The following is a 14150-nucleotide window of genomic DNA, read 5'->3' as shown; positions in this document are numbered from 1 at the left end:
TAAATATATTTATTTATATTTACTTTGTAATGCTTCCTTTGTTTTATATAGTTTTAGAGATCCATAAAGGAGACAGAAAACCTATAACTGGGATCGCGAACCTATGGCACGCGTGCCACAGGTGGCACATGGAGCCCTCTCTGTGGGCACATGAGCCATGGACCCAGCTCAGCTCCACTGCGCATGTGCACATGCCTCCCGTTGGCCAGCTGATTTTCGAATCTCTGTAGCGAATGTGCAGGAGGTGGGGCACATGCGGGAGATATATGTGTATACATGGTGGTCACACACACATGCGCAGGGGGAGGGATGGAGCACGGAGGGTGCGTCAACCCCGCAGCTCATTTTTGGTCCCAGAAGGCTGCAGGGAGGCCCGCTAGATCCAAAATGGGGTGCGGGGAGCGTCATGAATGCATGCATGGAGAGGCAGGGGAGCGGGGTGGTCACACTTGCATGCGCAGGGTGTAGGGGGCATGGGGGGGTGTTATGCATGCATTGCATTATGGGTGTGGGCATGCACACGTGTTTTCTCATGTGTGCTTTTGGCACACGATGACAAAAAGGTTAGCCATCACTGACCTATAACCTGCATCAGAAATCTTATTCAGCTTCTGGAAATTAAAGCAGATTTGAAGCAGGATTTTTCTTTTTACTCTCATCTTAAAGAAATACTATTTATTTATTTTATTTATATAGCTGCCTATCTCATATACATGATTGTGGGCAACTAACAGTTAAGAACAGTTTGAACAATGCTGGTATTTTCTTTGCAGATGGTTGATTGTACCATTGATTTTAAAAAAACTCATGTCCAGAAAGGTAAAGTTGGAGACTGATCAATAATTATCAGAATCTAAACTTCTAGATTTACAGCTTCTTGAGGAGGACATACACAACCACTGTCTTCAAGGCAGGCAGTCATACTCTTTCTCTCAAGGGTGCATTTATCACTCTTCATTTATCACCAAGCCCACAGTCGCTTCCCTGGCACGTTCATAATTCAGAGGGGCAGAGGTTCAGATTGCAGGTGATACAGCCAATATCTCGGAGAACTCTTGTCCACTTCCTTTGGACTCATAGATTCCAACTTACCTCAGGTACAGGGGTGGGTTTCTGCCAGCATTACTGCTGGTTCTGTGCGTGCGCAATTTCCGCACACCCTCTGCATCACCTGCCCAGTTGCCTTTAAATAGGTCTGCACATGTGCAGAACTTTAAAAATGTAAAAAACATGCCACTGTGACCAGGGAACCGGTTTAGGGGCATGGTGAGCCTGCCGTCCCTACCAGTTTGGTAACTCAGTCGCCATTTCCACTACTGGTTCACCTGAACCGATGTGAACCTGTAGCAACCACCTTTGCTCAGGTAACCTAACAGGATGTGGTTTCAGTCATCACTTCAAGACATGACCACCTAGCTACTAAGTTTGAGCAGATCTGTGCAGTTTTAATAGTTGCTCATGCACACACAGAAATACATGAACACATAAATACTTGTAGAATTCATTATATTTTAGATACCTAATATAGTGAATGTAAGTCATGAAAACTCATGCAATAATAAACGTATTAGTTTTTAGGGTAATAAAAAATGAATGATGGGAAGTTTGCAATGGAACTATTCCTTGAAATCTTATGTAAATTCAAACATCTTGCTTTTTAAAAAATTACTAGTTGATAACCAGGCATTGCACAAGTATTTATTCATAAGGGGAAAATGTCCGGACCAAACATAATTTCTAATGTTGGATATTACCCCTTACCAGAAGGAGCCCCCTCATAGTGTGAAGCCGTTACCATAGAAACTCCACTGTGTTGTACAGTAGAAGCCATTTTACGACAGTCTGTAGATGCCATTTTAAGGCACAACATGCTGTATCTTAACAGAACACACACCCTGAAGGGTGTTAGGAGTGTCTTACCCCCACAGTATTTGTTTCCAGAGAGTAAGTCATCTGGGTACCAAGTTTGGTTGAAATTGCTCGAGGCGTTCCAGAGTTATGCTGGAATATACACACACAGTCATAAGATTCTTCTCATCTATGTGGTCCCATTGATGCTAGAACCCTAAGTGGCAAAAAAGGATCAAAATAAAACTATGCCATTGAATTTTGTTTATGATGCAGGATCCAATCTGGGTCAGTCACCAGGGCCAGAGGTTTAGTCTTACGAGCTTTCAGATTCTTGCTGGAGCCCATCCTCAGGGAACCTTTGTTTATGATGTATTGGATTATAATGTATTACACAGATAGTCTTTGACTTAGGACCACAATTGGGATTGGAACATCTGTTGTTATGCAATGCAATCGTTATGTGAGACACACCTAATTTCACAACCTTTTTTGCTATGCTTGAGTGAATCCAGCTTGAAGTGAATTTGACTTAGTTTGTTGGAAGCTCCCTGGGAAGCTGTATATGACAATCACACAGGGGTGGGTTTCAACCGGTTTGCGGCGGTCCCTGTGAACTGGTTGATCAGCGAACCCAGAAGTAAGTAACTTCCGGGAACGGCGAAGGGCCCACATGCCCGCCCGCGCTCCTTACCCGGTTTTGACGAGTTCTGCGCTTCCACGCATGCGCAGGATGCATACAGCGCCTGCGCGATCCTCCAGGAGCAGCTGGAGCATCGCACAGACACTAGTATGCATGCGTGCGCTGCACGCGTGCACGAGGACGCCGCCGGCCCCGTTCCAACCAAACCGGTTGGAACGAGAAACCCACCCCTGCAATCACATAACCTTAGGGTGTTGCAAATGCCATAATACATGTCACCCAAATTTTGATCATATAAGTGTGGGGAACTGTGATGATGGTTAAGTGTGAAGACAGTTTACAAATTATTTTTTTCAGCACCATTGTAACTTTGTTGGTAATAAGTCGAGGACTACCTGTAATGCACTGAATATAGTTTTGTTCTCCATAGGCTTTTATCTGTCTTGCTTCAGCAGTCAGATCTGAGTGAAATTAATCATCAGGATAATGAGGTAAACAATCAAATCTACACCCAAATGTATTCCATAATGTAGGATATACTTTAAAATGTGGTCCCCGAGATAGTGATTCATGCTAAAAGATCTAAAATCAACTCATACTATTTAGCATTCTGGTGAGTATTATTTTCTGGACCGAAGTACATCATGAAAGGCAAAAAGGAAGTTAGCAAGCTGCCCTGTTTGCAGTGTGCCTTTCAGTTTGTCCTAAGCAGAATTTGATAGGTAAATGAATGACAGCAGCAACAGCAAAAGAAATGGAGCAGTGGGAGAGAAGGAGGAAAGAGCAACCATTTAGATTATGCATCTTTTTCTAGAAAATAGAATCTTCTGACTGCAATTGCTAAAAACTGATAAGTGTTTCCTGCCACTTTTAAGCAGGAAAACGTGGAAACCATAGTGTGAAAACTATTGCGTGCTTAAGTTAGAGTAACTACAGAACGTGTGAGAAAGTCTACTTGTGCATATTTTTATCCTTACTCCATTAGAGCTACTTAAAAGAATAGAAAAATGGGGGGAAAATTCACAAAGTAATTTCTGTGCAAGGCATCTTATTCTTATTAGGATACATCTATTTTATTCTTAAGAAGAAAAACTCTTTTTCTTTATAACCAATTAGAAATGTGAAAAATATTTGTAGCTCAGGTGGTAAATGGTGGTGGTTTGTTCTCTGAGCTTGTTCATTTGGAACATTTCATTACCAGACTAGGTAACATCATCAACAGAACTTTGGTTGAAATGTCATAGAAAATAGAATAGAATAGAATAGAATAGAATAGAATAGAATAGAATAGAATAGAATAGAATAGAATAGAATAGAATAGAATAGAATAGAATAACAGAGTTAGAAGGTACCTTGGAGGTCTTCTAGTCCAACCCCTTGCCTAGGCAGGAAACTCTATACCACTTCAGACAAATGGTTATCCAACATCTTCTTAAAAACCTCCAGTGTCTTGTTTCAGTTCTCTGAAAGAACTGTGAACTGTGAGGGTCATCTGGTGGCGAGGTCACCCTGGCTGAAGGTCATGTGAGTTGGCTGGTAGTCGATGCCATTGGTTGCTGAATTTATAACCAATTCTACCTTCCAAAGCAGTATTTCTCACCCTTGGCAGCTTAAAGATGTGTGGACTTCCCCAGGAGTTCAAGTCCACATATCTTCAAGATTGAAATACTGGTCTACAAAAAGGATATGTTAACTAAAGCTCTAACGATTTTTTTGTCATTTTCAGGGAATGACATCGCTTCACTGGGCTGCATTTCACAATAAACCTCAGCATGTTCAGACATTGCTGCATAAAGGATCAGATCCAACTTTGGTGGACAAAGATTTTAAAACAGTCCTTCACTGGGCAGTTCAGGTGTGGAATAATTGCTAAGCATGTAGTGTCTCTTTTGTCTCCATATTGCATCTTGAAAGGGGAACGAAAAAGAACTATAATTCTACTCATAGCAGAATCTGAAACCTGACCAAAATCTATGGGAGGAACATATGCAATGACTAATCCAGCTGTGTCTCATATTCCTCACAGTGAAAATGACACCGTAGGGTACAGTAGAAAAACAAGACATCATTACATATTTTTAATAAATGTAAAAAAGATTGGTTATATTCATATCCTCAAAGCTAACTTTAGCATGCAAAAAAGGTAATTTACCTTTGTAAGAATTCCTTTGCTATAAGGCTGTTTAAATTCAAGAAATGTAAAAATGCTGGCTTGTGGTTACAAAAAAAGGGGAACCTAATCATAGCTTTGCTTAAAACCACTATAGTTGAGAACCAAATTGGTGCACCAATTGCGTCCCTACCTGGTGCACCAATTGCGTCCCTACCTGGTGCACCAATTGCGTCCCTACCTGAACCGGGAGGCCCTCGCAACAGTCACTCGTGCCCTTGTGACCTCAAGACTGGACTTCTGCAACGTGCTCTACATGGGGCAGCCCTTGAAGAGCATTCGAAGACTTCAGCTTGTCCAGAATGCAGCCGCGCAAGCGATCATGGGTGCACCTTGGTACACCCACATCACACCTATCCTTCGCGAGCTGCACTGGCTGCCTATTGGTCTTCGGATACGCTTCAAGGTGCTAGTCGTCACTTATAAAGCCCTTCATGGTATTGGACCTGGGTACTTGAGAGACCGCCTGCTGCCAATTACCTCCAACAGACCGATTAGATCCCACAGATTAGGCCTCCTGCGAATTCCATCCACTGGCCAATGCCAATTGGCTACCACCCAGAGGAGGGCCGTCTCTGTGGCTGCTCCGGCCCTCTGGAACGAGTACCCTGTGGAGATTTGGACCCTCACCACTCTCCAGGCTTTCCGCAAAGCCCTTAAAACCTGGCTGTTCCGACAGGCCTGGGGCTGATGAGTTCTTGTCCCCGCTCGAATGGTGTGGTTGTTGACTGTTTTTAAATTGTGGTATTGTTTTGTCTGTGTCTTTTTATTTTCTCTCTGTATCCCCCCCCCCCTTGACTTGGTTTGTGAGCCGCCCTGAGTCCCTCTGGGAATAGGGCGGCATAGAAATTCAATAAATTCAATTCAATTCAATTCAAATTGCAGCCATGGTCTTGGGTAAGGCTGAAGTTATATTACTGCATGGTGTTGTCAGGCAAATATTAGCACACTAGAGCTCCAGATGGCCTAGGGAAGCTAACAAAGGCACTAACTCCATCTTTTAAAAAATGTAATTAATAAATTAGGATCCAGCACTACAAAAAGAAATGTCTGATACCATTGCCATTTATAAAAGCCAATTTTCAAGGTAATATTCCCCTGGTATTATGTCAGGACCCAAAGGCATTTTTAGAAAAATACCCTGTTTCCCTGAAAACAAGATCTCCCCGGACAATAAGCCCAAAAATAACAAGACCTCCCCAAAAATAAGGTCAAGTCCTTATTTTGGGGGTCAAAAGAAAACTTATTTTTGGGGAAACACTGTAAAGTGGTTGCGGTTGAAGTGTGATTTAAATTAAACAAATTATTGAGCTGATTAAAAACCGAGAACATGATGAGTAATAATTCAGTTTGGAAAGCCCTAAGAGAACATTTATAAATAAAGCAATATGTGCACTTTCTTTAGATCTAAAATTTGTTCTTAGCAATGTTGATAATAACACATTCTCTATATGAATAATTGGTTTTCAGAGTGGAAACCGGATCCTCTGTTCTATTATCCTGAACCACCATCAAGGCCCATCAATAATAAACTACGATGATGAGAATGGGAAGACTTGCATTCATGTGGCAGCTGCAGCAGGATACAGTGATGTTATTAGTGAGCTGGCTAAAGTCCCAGAATGCAACCTGCAGGCGCTGGATGTGGATGACAGGTGGCCGTGAAAACAAAGAGAAAAGCTGTCTGGGGCTTTGCTTGCCTAACCCATGGTTGAAAGAGGGTTGATTGCTTTTGAATGCAACGGTTTCCCCTTGGTCTTTTCTTTGTTAAACAGCAACTAGTCAGTGGGACCTCTAGTCTGTCTTCAGCTAAATAGTCACATAGTTTTAATAAATGCACATATTACACATGACATATTAACTCAGTTAAAGCAGGAGGCTTCTCTTGCAATACTGGGATTGCAGGGAATGGAAAGGACTTGTAAACATGGTCTAAAATATGGGTGTCAAACTCATATCATCAAGGTGGCATCACATGACGTATTGGGACTTTTTCCCCCTTTGCTAAACCAGGCATAGGCATGGCCAGTGCATGATGAATCAGGCCCACAGACCGGGAGTTTGACAGCCCTGGTCTAAAACGTGATGAGCAACTGGCAGCCCCTTTGCAAGAACTCTGCTAAGTTCAAACATTGGAAGTTTTCCTTTCCTGCAACCTGTTGGTTGTCAGAAAATATAGAACAGAAAAGTAATGTGAAAAAGAGAACAAAGGAGCCTGTTAGAAGGAAGGAGTTATCTCCAGAGGTGGGTTGTGTTTCGCATACGCAGAACAATTTACAGTAAACTGTGCACTACTAAACAACATGCCAGCAATGGCAGCGGAGACCAGGGAGCCAGTTTGGGGGCGTGGCCAGCCTGGGTCACTGCTGGTTCTGCAACCCAGGCCAAAATACCACTACCAGTTCAGCTGAACCGGGCCAAACCAGGAGCAACTCACCTCTGGTTATTGCCATCAAATTTTCACTCCATTCATACTCCCTGTGGGTATTAGCTTTTCCTCTTGTGCAATTTTTCTCCCCAAAGAAAAGAGGTCATTAATGCTGCAAAAAAGTTGCTGCAAAAATGCTGCAAAGAAGGGCATTTATCTAGGTGATCTTCAGTTCCAGCATTTTCATTTTAGAAATTCACTCTTGAAGTTGGTACTAAAACCAACAGTGAATTTTATTTCTGTGTTTTTAAATGAAAAATTACAGGAAAAAAATTGGGAATTTTATGTATGTATATAAGAGGAAGGTGAATACTTGCAATATCACAATGTAGGATGATTTAATTTTTTTTATTTTCAAAATAATAAAAGTTCAAATATATAGTATGAATCATTTGGAAACTGAGATGCTAAGCTAATATATGCCTGGCCATTCACTTGGATTGAAAGCCCCAAATAGTCCATGATACAGTAAAGGAAATATTTTTATTTAAATAATCAGATTGAGAATTTACATTCAGTTCATACTGGGAATTCAATGTTCAAATATGGGCAAAATATTAATACTAATGCAAAATCCTACTGATCAGTGTCAGATTATATCAGAATGGAAAGCCTCTCAACATAAGTTGTTGTATTAAACTTGAGGTTTCAAAGAATACGTAATTTAACTCTTTTTGAATCAGAACAACTACATGGAGCCTATTAGAGAAAAATAATGAGACAATTCACCTGCAATTGTTAAAAAGATGTTGACCTCACTGCTCCCAAGGAAACCTTTTTTATAGTTGTGGTAAACTGTTGCCATTTGTCTCTGACATGCCTGTGCATTGAAAGGAACTGATAACATGCTCCAAGATCAAACTTTGAAAGAATTTAATCATCTCAATTTAATGATTCTTAACATTTAAACAATTGAGCCCTGGCTCTGTAAATATATGAAATAATGCGACAGATTGTTTTGTCTTTAAATCAAGAAAAGATTAATTAATCACAGCTGTCAGAAGTTACATATAATAACTGATATGGCAGAATGAAAGAATGAGTTAAATCTCATGTAGGAGCTTGATCTGCTAAGGGCTAATATTAATCCCCTTGGATTTTACATGGTCAATTAACCCTCTTTTAAAAAAATCTCACGACAGGATAACTACCATGCATGTTATGAAAACAATACCAATTGTCTCACCTAAATCTGAATTTTAAAGTGCCCACGACTGTGTGGATTTTTCTTTATTTATTTTTTCATTAGGACACCTTTGCATTGGGCTGCAGCAGCAGGAAAAACTGACTGTGTTAAGACTCTGCTACAGCTGGGGGTTGAAAGCAGCCCCAGAGATATCAATGAGAATACACCCCTATCATATGCCATCTATTGCGGACACACAGCGTGCATTGCACTACTCTCTCAAGCAAACAGGTAGAGTCTTTCTCTTATAATAAACCAGATTCAATTTTTTCAATTCGGGATAGATCTGGAAGGGACCTTGGAAGTCTTCTAGTCCAACTCCTGCACAAGCAGGAGACCCTAGACCATTTCAGACAAGTGGCAGTCCAGTTTCTTCTTAAAAACCTCCAGTGATGAAGCTCCCACAATTTCTGAAGGCAAAGCTGTTCCACTGGTTAATTGTCCTCACTGTTAGGAAGTTTCTCCTTAATTCCGGGTCGCTGCTCCTCTTGATTAGTTTCTATTCATTATTTCTTGTCCTGGTGCTTTGGAAAATAAGTTGACCCGCTCTTCTTTGTGGCAGCCCCTCAAATACTGGAATACTGCTATCATGTCACCTCTATCCTCCTTTTCTCTAGACTACCCATACCCAAATCCTGTGGTTCTTTTCATAGCAGTGACGTGCGGTGAGGTTTATGGCTGGTAAGGCACTGACACAGGGGTTTCAAATTTTTTTAGACTTGTGGACTTCAACTCCCAGAATTCCACAGCCAGGCATGCTCAGTTCCGATTTAAAGCGACAGCAATTTTTCTCCTTTGTGAAATAAGTTTTCCTTCATTCTTTTTCTTCTCCCTCCCCCTCCTTCCTCCCTCTCTCCCTCCCTCCCCCCTCTCTCAAACAGATACAAGCACACAGAGAAGTTGGATCCCTCTCTCATTCACTCACTCTCAAACAAACACAAACACAGAAATTGGATTGGATATATTTTCCAATGGCTTGAAAGCAGCTCCTCTGCCATACCACCACAATTCCCCTGCTGCCTTCCGATCCGAGCCTTTGATTGCAGGCGGAGCCACTTGCCTTTTCAAACTTGTAATCAGTGAAGCTGGGCTTATATACTTTTATCCAGGGGTGTGTGTGTGTGTATGTGTGTGTGTGTGTTTGAAAAGGCAACGTGGCTCTGCATGCAATCAAACTTTTTGAATTCCTCCTCCCTCCCCACACACAGACCTTTTCCAGCTGTTTCAGAGAGGATTTCAACTCTGCTCTTGCCTGCCATCATGAAAAGAAAAAATATATAAAAGGAAAAAGGCATGAGCTCTGAAGTCAGACTGAGCTAGCTGCTCCCAGAGCCTCTAAAAAGCCTCTAAAAAACGCCTTCTACAGGAGGCGGGAGAACCACATGCCTTGTCTACATAAGGAATTTTTCAGCTTTTAACCCTTGCTTAGCTCTGCTCAAGTAATCATAAAGTCAGACTAAATGAGGCACCTCATTCTCCTGCCGCCCCCTGTAGAGGGCACTTTTTTAAAGGCTTTTTTACAGTTAAGCACTAAACAGAGTAATCCACTGTGACTCTGGCAGCAACTAGCTCAGCCTTTTTCCTTTTACATTTTTTTTCTTTACATGATGACAGTGGTGAGGCCCTGCCTGCCCTGACTGCACGTCCCTGTTTCATAGTCATATTACCGAATATGAACATATTGCTGAATATGAATATATTCATACTACTGAATATGAACAGTTTATCAGATGACTGATTATGCTTTTCATTGAGGACTATTGCAAGTTACCATGCAATGTAATATCTATTCATATTAAATGTTTTCCTATTACTGTATTCAAAGTTTACTATCCCAGGCTATATCTTAACCTATCACAGCTATACCAAAATATTTTACTGCCGAAACCAAATGAATTTTCTTTCAGAGTCTCCTTTCAGAAGGAAAATGCTATAACTCAAGAATAATTCTATAACTTCCAGATATATCTTGGGAAGAGGTTCTGTTAAGTACTTTCTGCAGAAAGTTGGAAACTATACATCCTTTTTTAAATATCACCTTTCTGGGTTTGCTTTTTCTATTCTGTATTGCACTATTGATGCCACCACTTTTTACAGCTTTGTGTGTCAAGGCATAATATAGCAAAGGTATCCAAATTTTTTCAGATCACAGGACCTATTAGTTGTTTTTTTTTAAAGCTTTAATGCTAAAAAAAAAACCGCAGCACTTATTCTCTCAGAAAACCACATCAAAGTTCTGCAGAACAGTTTCAATAACCCTGTTATAGTGAATACTGTCAATAACTCTAACTAGGAATATGAAACTGGCATCAGTTGATCATTATATTTCACAGCTGTTTAATGCACATTTTAAATTGGATTCAGAACAAAAATAATAAATTGCAGTTTGGAAGACAGCACTTTTTAAAGAATTAAAAGCACTTTAATGTATCAATATTTGCTGGTATACACACACACACATGCACACATACACACACATTTTTCTTCCTTGTAGTACCTGATCAAACAGATTTATCAGCTTTTAGTAAGACTTCAAAAGATTTGCAAAATTTATTTAACTGGCAATTGAATGGCACAGCTAAAAAAATAATATCTACCTTTATGCTCTTTCAGAACTAGTTCTCTGTAAAGCTATGATATCCACATTAGCAAATGTTCAGATTTCATTTGCTAAACTTAATGAGATTAATAACTCACTTTATAATGGACAAGAAATCTGTTTTAGATTAAATCCACCACAATAATGTAATTGTTCTTTTAAAAGTCAATGCACTTGGTATATGTTCTGGTCATTTTGTGCAAATGAAAGTAAGCAGTCTAATTTAGATATACAGTCATCCAAGAAAAAAAATTGCATTAATTTTCTCTAATTTTCTAAATGTTAAATGTGTCTTCCTCCAGTTGATAAATATAATCAGCATTATGTTCTGGGTTGTTAATTCAACAGTGAAATTTATTTTATTTATTTAATTTGTATCCCATTTTTATTGTTTTTACAAATAATTCAAGGCAGCACCCAACACACCTTCTTCCTCCTATTTAAGCCATTTTCCAAAAATACTGTACAGGCTCAACAGTGTGGAATTGAGCTTAAATGCTGGATTGTTCATGTTCATCTACAGCCATGGGAACTCACAGAGTGACTTTGGAACAGTTCTTTTCTCTCACTTCAACTGACATTAAAGATGTTGTGAAGAAAAAAATGAAGGAAACATTGCTATATGTATTCAGCTTATAGTGAAAAGACACAATATTAATTAAATTAAATTATTTAATACATTACTTAGAATGAGGTTATTTTTTTAAAAAAAAGTTAAATCCAGAATCCCTTGCAAGCATTATATGGGTAATATGCAATTTATAATGTTGTTGTAATTCTCTATTCAGAATCATAATATCCTTTTGCTATCTTGGTGGAGTTTTATCTTCATCTGGTAACCTCTTAGCTATTGAGTTAATTCCCGGTTCTCTTTACATGAAAAACTTATTTGCCCACATTTTCTGAACATTAGATGAAAGAAATTTGCCTCTGATTTTGCTACTGCTTTTGATTATCTCTCTTTTTTCCTGATGTCTTTTAAAATATATTATTTCTATAAGTTATTTTATACTTTGTAAAAGTGTTTCAAGATGCTTTTGTACAGTAAGTGGTATAAACATATATTTAATTATCACAAACTTTATAAGAAATTTATTGATTTAAAAACATTTTGTAGTGCCCTCTTAATACTGTGTATATGTGTGTGATTATACACACCCCCACACATCAGTTGTGGGATTCAAAAAAATTTATTACCGGTTCTGTTGGTTTGGTGGGCATGCTAGGGGAAGGATACTGTAAAATCTCCTTTCCCACCCACTCCAAGGGAAGGATACTGCAAAATCCCCATTTCCTCCTGATCAGCTGGGACTCGGGAGGCAGAGAATAGATGGGGGCGGGGCCCTTTCATAGGTGGCATTTGCCGGTTCTTTGAACTACTCCATATTTCCGCTACTGGTTCTCCAGAACTGGTCAGAGCCTGCTGAATGCCACTCTGATACAGACACAAATCTCTAGAGAAGACATTTCATTTCTTTTTTTAAAAAAACTTTGTATTTTGTTTATGCAAACATAACATACTTGTAACACATTTCACTTCTTTTACATAACTGTTGTGTTTCTTTTATCTGTACATGTAATTATTATATAACTATAACTAACTATGACTATGACTATGACTATGACTATGACTATGACTATGACTATGACTATGACTATGACTATGACTATGACTATGACTATGACTATAAAACTATAACCAACTATCTATCTACATATGCAGGTCTTGGTGTATTTGGGTCTTTTCCCGTGTAAGATTGAGAGTATCTTGGCGAAGTTTTGACAAGGTCCCACTGGCCATCTTCAGGCTGGTGCCTTCAGCTTCGTGCTTGTGCGAGCAAAGCATAATCGGAGCTGTCGTCTTTCTATAAATATTGGTGGGGGGGGAGTACTGGCTTTGTTGCTGTAAGCGGATTGGTTGGCTGTGTTGTAACATCTTGATTAGTTGATGGAGTTGATGTTTGCAGATTAGTCAGCTGTTTCGTAACATCAGTATGGCTGAGGTACTGGCTGTGTGCCTATTGTTCTTTTGTGTTGTAACGACCTGGGTAATGGACTGTGTGATGACATCCTGAGCTCTATTGTAGTGATATCCTGAGTCCTGTGCTGCAACCTCCTGGGGGGCTGGCTGCATTGTAACATCCTGAGCCTTTGCATTGTAACCTTCTGAGTTCTGTGATGTAATGTCCTGAGCAGATAGCTGTGGTTTGGCTCCCAGTTTGCGGTCTGGCCATGTGTTCATGGTGTGTGTCAGTTTGCTTTGTGTGGGGGTTGGAGGGGGGTGCAGCAGTTGGTGATGCCACCATGGTTTGGCTTCTGGATGGTGGTTGTATTTGGTCTATGGGATGGATTTGGGTTTGACTCTAGTGAGGGTGATTGGTGGTTGTGTCCTGTGTTGTTCTGGGTCCGGTGTCGGTTTTCGTGGCTGGGACTCATTTGTTGACTAGGGCTAGTTTCCAGATGTCTGGTAAGCAGGAGGTCCCCACAACATGTTTATTCGTGTTGTTGGGGTGTTTCTCTATTTTAATGGCTTCCATAATTATTCTCTTCAGTGTTCAGTTTTGGAGTTTAATTTGGTTCTTTCCAAATCACTTTCATGTCCTGTTGCTTTAAGGTGCTGGAAGAGGGAGGAGGTTTTTTCTTCTTTTCTTGTGTTCTGTGATGCATGCATTTATTCTCCTATTAGTTTGTCCAATGTATGTGGCTGGGCAGTTTTTGCATGGTATTTCATATACTCCTTGGTTTTCTAGATGGATCTTGTCCTTGGGGTTTCTTAAGATGTTGGCTATTTTTTGATCAGTGCCAAAGGCTGTCTTGATATTGTGGCACCACAGATAAAATCAGCAAAATTCTCCACAAACACAACACACATAGAAGGAACACCCATGGGATCACCCCTCTCACCTGTCATCGCAAACTTATACATGGAACATTTTGAAACTAACACCTTAGATAAATCAGAACACAAACCCAAACTCTGGCATATATATTTTGATGACACTTTCATGATTTGGCCACAAAGGAAAGAAAAACTGGACAACTTCCTCACACATCTCAACAGCCTACACCCCAAAATATAATTCACTATGGAAATAGAAGCAAACAAACAACTTCCCTTTCTAGATGTCCTAATCTACAAAAAAACCAATGGCTCCCTAGGACACACCATCTACCAGAAAAAACACACACCAACTGATACTTAAACGCATAAGCCCATCACCACCCTGCACAGATCAACTCTGTAGCCAAGACCCTCATCTCCAGAACCAAACGCCT

General features: G+C 40.1%; 1 protein-coding gene across 2 annotated transcripts in view; it reads left to right on the top strand.

Annotated features, from left to right (window-relative positions):
- The window catches only part of ANKRD55 (ankyrin repeat domain 55), a 37462-nt gene that overhangs the window by 14637 nt on the left and 8675 nt on the right, over nucleotides 1-14150 (top strand). Inside the window, exons 5-8 of one of the 2 annotated variants that reach the window (XM_014063069.2) lie at nucleotides 2922-2982; nucleotides 4218-4346; nucleotides 6132-6316; nucleotides 8339-8506. In XM_014063069.2, the coding sequence (XP_013918544.2) occupies nucleotides 2922-2982; nucleotides 4218-4346; nucleotides 6132-6316; nucleotides 8339-8506 (543 nt within the window). The remainder of the gene's footprint in view (nucleotides 1-2921; nucleotides 2983-4217; nucleotides 4347-6131; nucleotides 6317-8338; nucleotides 8507-14150) is intronic. The other variant, XM_087715514.1, reaches the window with a different exon arrangement.

The sequence above is a fragment of the Thamnophis sirtalis genome, unplaced genomic scaffold (assembly GCF_051295495.1).
Source record: "Thamnophis sirtalis isolate CommonGarterSnake01/CBP01778 unplaced genomic scaffold, rThaSir2_p1.2 scaffold_5, whole genome shotgun sequence".
NCBI lineage: Eukaryota > Metazoa > Chordata > Lepidosauria > Squamata > Natricidae > Thamnophis > Thamnophis sirtalis.
The sequence above is the reverse complement of the archived record's forward strand: the minus strand, read 5'-3'. Positions and strand labels throughout refer to the sequence as shown.